At 29.9% G+C, this 4,429-nt stretch overlaps 1 protein-coding gene across 1 annotated transcript in view; it reads right to left on the bottom strand.

Moving 5' to 3' along the window:
- The window catches only part of LOC107708484 (dedicator of cytokinesis protein 3-like), a 225,268-nt gene that overhangs the window by 124,944 nt on the left and 95,895 nt on the right, over positions 1-4,429 (bottom strand). Inside the window, exon 5 of the mRNA XM_016512739.1 lies at positions 3,750-3,846. Coding sequence (XP_016368225.1) covers positions 3,750-3,846 — 97 coding nt within the window. The remainder of the gene's footprint in view (positions 1-3,749; positions 3,847-4,429) is intronic.

Consider the following 4,429-nt stretch of genomic DNA (forward strand, 5'->3'; position numbering starts at 1 on the left):
GCAATAATTGAGTTTTATGAATTGTTCGTAAACTTTGTTGAGTAAACTATCAAACGTGCACTTCATAAATTCGCAATAATTGAGTTTTATGAATTGTTCATAAACTTTCTTGTGTAAACTATCAAACATGCACTTCATAAGTTTGCAATAATTGAGTTTTATGAATTGTTCATAAACTTTCTTATGTAAACTATCAAACATGCACTTAATAAGTTTGCAATAATTGAGTTTTATGAATTGTTCGTAAACTTTCTTGCGTAAATTATCAAACGCGCTTCATAAATTCACAATAATTGAGTTCTATACATTTTTTGTAAACTTTCTTGCGTAAACTATCAAACGTGTGATTCATAAATTTGCAATAATTGAGTTTTATGAATTGCTCATAAACTTTCTTGCGTAAACTATCAAACGCGTGCTTCATAAATTCGCAATAGTTGAGTTTTATGAATTGTTCGTAAACTTTCTTGGGTAAACTATCAAACGCGTGCTTCATAAATTCACACTAATTATGTTTTATGAATTGCTTGTAAACTTTCTTGCATAATTTATCAAACGTGTGATTCATAAATTCGCAGTAATTGAGTTTTATGAATTGTTCGTAAACTTTCTTGCGTAAATTATCAAACGCGCTTCATAAATTCACAATAATTGAGTTCTATACATTTTTTGTAAACTTTCTTGCGTAAACTATCAAACGTGTGATTCATAAATTTGCAATAATTGAGTTTTATGAATTGCTCATAAACTTTCTTGCGTAAACTATCAAACGCGTGCTTCATAAATTCGCAATAGTTGAGTTTTATGAATTGTTCGTAAACTTTCTTGGGTAAACTATCAAACGCGTGCTTCATAAATTCACACTAATTATGTTTTATGAATTGCTTGTAAACTTTCTTGCATAATTTATCAAACGTGTGATTCATAAATTCGCAGTAATTGAGTTTTATGAATTGTTCGTAAACTTTCTTGCGTAAATTATCAAACGCGCTTCATAAATTCGCAATAATTGAGTTTTATGAATTTTTTGTAAACTTTCTTGCGTAAACTATCAAACGTGTGATTCATAAATTTGCAATAATTGAGTTTTATGAATTGCTCATAAACTTTCTTGCGTAAACTATCAAACGCGTGCTTCATAAATTCGCAATAGTTGAGTTTTATGAATTGTTCGTAAACTTTCTTGGGTAAACTATCAAACGCGTGCTTCATAAATTCACACTAATTATGTTTTATGAATTGCTTGTAAACTTTCTTGCATAATTTATCAAACGTGTGATTCATAAATTCGCAGTAATTGAGTTTTATGAATTGTTCGTAAACTTTCTTGCGTAAATTATCAAACGCGCTTCATAAATTCGCAATAATTGAGTTCTATACATTTTTTGTAAACTTTCTTGCGTAAACTATCAAACGTGTGATTCATAAATTTGCAATAATTGAGTTTTATGAATTGCTCATAAACTTTCTTGCGTAAACTATCAAACGCGTGCTTCATAAATTCGCAATAGTTGAGTTTTATGAATTGTTCGTAAACTTTCTTGGGTAAACTATCAAACGCGTGCTTCATAAATTCACAATAATTATGTTTTATGAATTGCTTGTAAACTTTCTTGCATAATTTATCAAACGTGTGATTCATAAATTCGCAGTAATTGAGTTTTATGAATTGTTCGTAAACTTTCTTGCGTAAATTATCAAACGCGCTTCATAAATTCGCAATAATTGAGTTCTATACATTTTTTGTAAACTTTCTTGCGTAAACTATCAAACGTGTGATTCATAAATTTGCAATAATTGAGTTTTATGAATTGCTCATAAACTTTCTTGCGTAAACTATCAAACGCGTGCTTCATAAATTCGCAATAGTTGAGTTTTATGAATTGTTCGTAAAATTTATTGGGTAAACTATCAAACGCGCGTTTCATAAATTCACAATAATTATGTTTTATGAATTGCTTGTAAACTTTCTTGCATAATTTATCAAACGTGTGATTCATAAATTCGCAGTAATTGAGTTTTATGAATTGTTCGTAAACTTTCTTGCGTAAATTATCAAACGCGCTTCATAAATTCGCAATAATTGAGTTTTATGAATTTTTTGTAAACTTTCTTGCGTAAACTATCAAACGCGTGATCCATAAATTTGCAATAATTGAGTTTTATGAATTGTTCGTAAACTTTCTTGCGTAAACTATCAAACGTGTGCTTCATAAATTCACAATAATTGAGTTTTATAAATTGTTTCTAAACTTTCTTGCATAAACTATGAAACACGCGCTTCATAAATTTACAATAATTGAGTATTATGAATTGTTCGTTAACTTTCTTGGGTAAATTATCAAAGGCGCGCTTCATAAATTCTCAATAATTGTGTTTTATGAATTGTTCGCAACCATGTCATACATAAATTAGTATTAGTTTGTAACCATACTTATGTGAACTAATGAACTTTTATAAATTGATTTATAAATGAATTATGCATGTTTACTGAATCGTTCACAACCATGCAATACATAAATTGTCAAATGTGTGATTCATGAATTTGTTTCATTTATAATTTTTTACCTTTTCACACATGATTTTAAAATATTCCAGCGGGCTTCCACAGTGTGAGTTTTTTTTAGGCAACCATTATTTTAGAATGTATCGCCTTATTGTTTCCATGGCGATGCGTCATGTTTGTCACGTGACACACTGCAGCCACAATAGCTGTGAATGAGTGATGTATGTGCTTTAATTTCATTTTTCCTTTTTTATTCAAAATAGTCACAACGTGTTAATTATATTATGAAATATCCAATTCTCCAATATGTGCAAGTAAATGCATTTGGTAGTTTAAACACCTTTATAATGATCATGTTAGTTGATCTATAACGGGTGATGGGCGCTGCCATGTTAGTTCGTGCTGAATCCGAGCTGTGGGATTTACAACACGTAAATTCATCCTTTCCTCCAGAAAGACATTAAAGTAAGTTTTTGTTGAACAGGGAGAAGAATAGAGTAAACTTTATTGTTACCTACACAATGTGTATATGATATCAATCTGTTTGTAAGGATCGTTATTATGGCTTCCCTATACATCAGTGTGTATTTTATAAACTATAAATGTATATTGTGCTAATACTTGTGTATTTAAATGTCTGATAAGCATTAAGTGGTTGAAAGCACTGAATAGTTGTGATAATATGACAAGCACTGAGCGCGTCCATCTCTGGCTCAGCGCCAGGAAAAGCGCAAAAGCAGATTTGAATTTAGCAGTTGATCATGTGACGCACCGATTATATAACTCATAATTATACAATTCTTATGCAATTATTATACAATTCATAAAGCATTCTATAAATTTGTTCTTCTTTTGTTTAATCAATAATTTGTTAAAGCATTTTTATTTAAATTATTGTACTGTTTGCAAACAATTTGCACAGAAACTCATTTACTAGCGGCCTGTTCACCAAAAACACATTCTTGCATTCAGTCTGTGCTATTTTTTAATTGTTGCTCTACAGTATGTTCACATGTGCCAGGGGTATGTCTTTGGCCGTATCTCCTTCAAAACTACATATTTATGAAATATTGGACAACACACTCTCAAACTGTCTACTAGATTGAGCAAAGGCGGTTCCATGACTGAAAGTACTATAATCCAGCCTCTCGAGTGATGTTTGTTGTTGTAGCACAGGCAAACGGCCTCTCCTACCCACAGCGGAGTGAAGATGGAGGATCCAGTCAGATGGTACGATACTCACCACATACAGCTGCTTCCACAGGACGGACCACTCCTGCAGCGTAGAGGTGACCTCTGTAATGATGGGGTCCTCCAGCGGGACCACAGTCTCATATTGCCTGCACAGAAACAACAAACATTGACCACAGGTTAGTGTGATTGCCCTCCAAAGTGTGAGTAGACATGATTATTATAAAAAAAATATATATATAAAAAACTATTACTATATTTGAATAAAAAAACAAATAACATTTTATTTGTGCACAAATATTATTTATTTATTTATCAAATAAATAAATAAATAATTATTTTTTATAATATTCATTCACAAAAGTAGAAGCAATTAATGATTACTATTTTAAATAAAATAATGAAAATAACAAAACTCACACTCTCTCTCTCTCTCTATCCATCCATCCATCCTCAAAATTAGTTAGTAGTAACGAATGATTATTATATTTAAATAAAAATAATAAAAAATAACCTAAATGAATTTTTTATTTATGCATAAATAATATTAATTAATTAATTAATTAATTAATTAATATTATTTATGCATAAATAAAAAATTCATTTAGGTTATTTTTTATTATTTTTATTTAAATATAACACATTATATTTTTATTAAAATATCCAAAAACCACTAGAACAGTGTTATATATTTTGCTGACTTGTGTACCTTGTGTACTCCAAATGTTTCGA

The sequence above is a fragment of the Sinocyclocheilus rhinocerous genome, unplaced genomic scaffold (assembly GCF_001515625.1).
Source record: "Sinocyclocheilus rhinocerous isolate Xijiao unplaced genomic scaffold, SAMN03320098_v1.1 scaffold2974, whole genome shotgun sequence".
In the NCBI taxonomy this organism is placed as follows: domain Eukaryota; kingdom Metazoa; phylum Chordata; class Actinopteri; order Cypriniformes; family Cyprinidae; genus Sinocyclocheilus; species Sinocyclocheilus rhinocerous.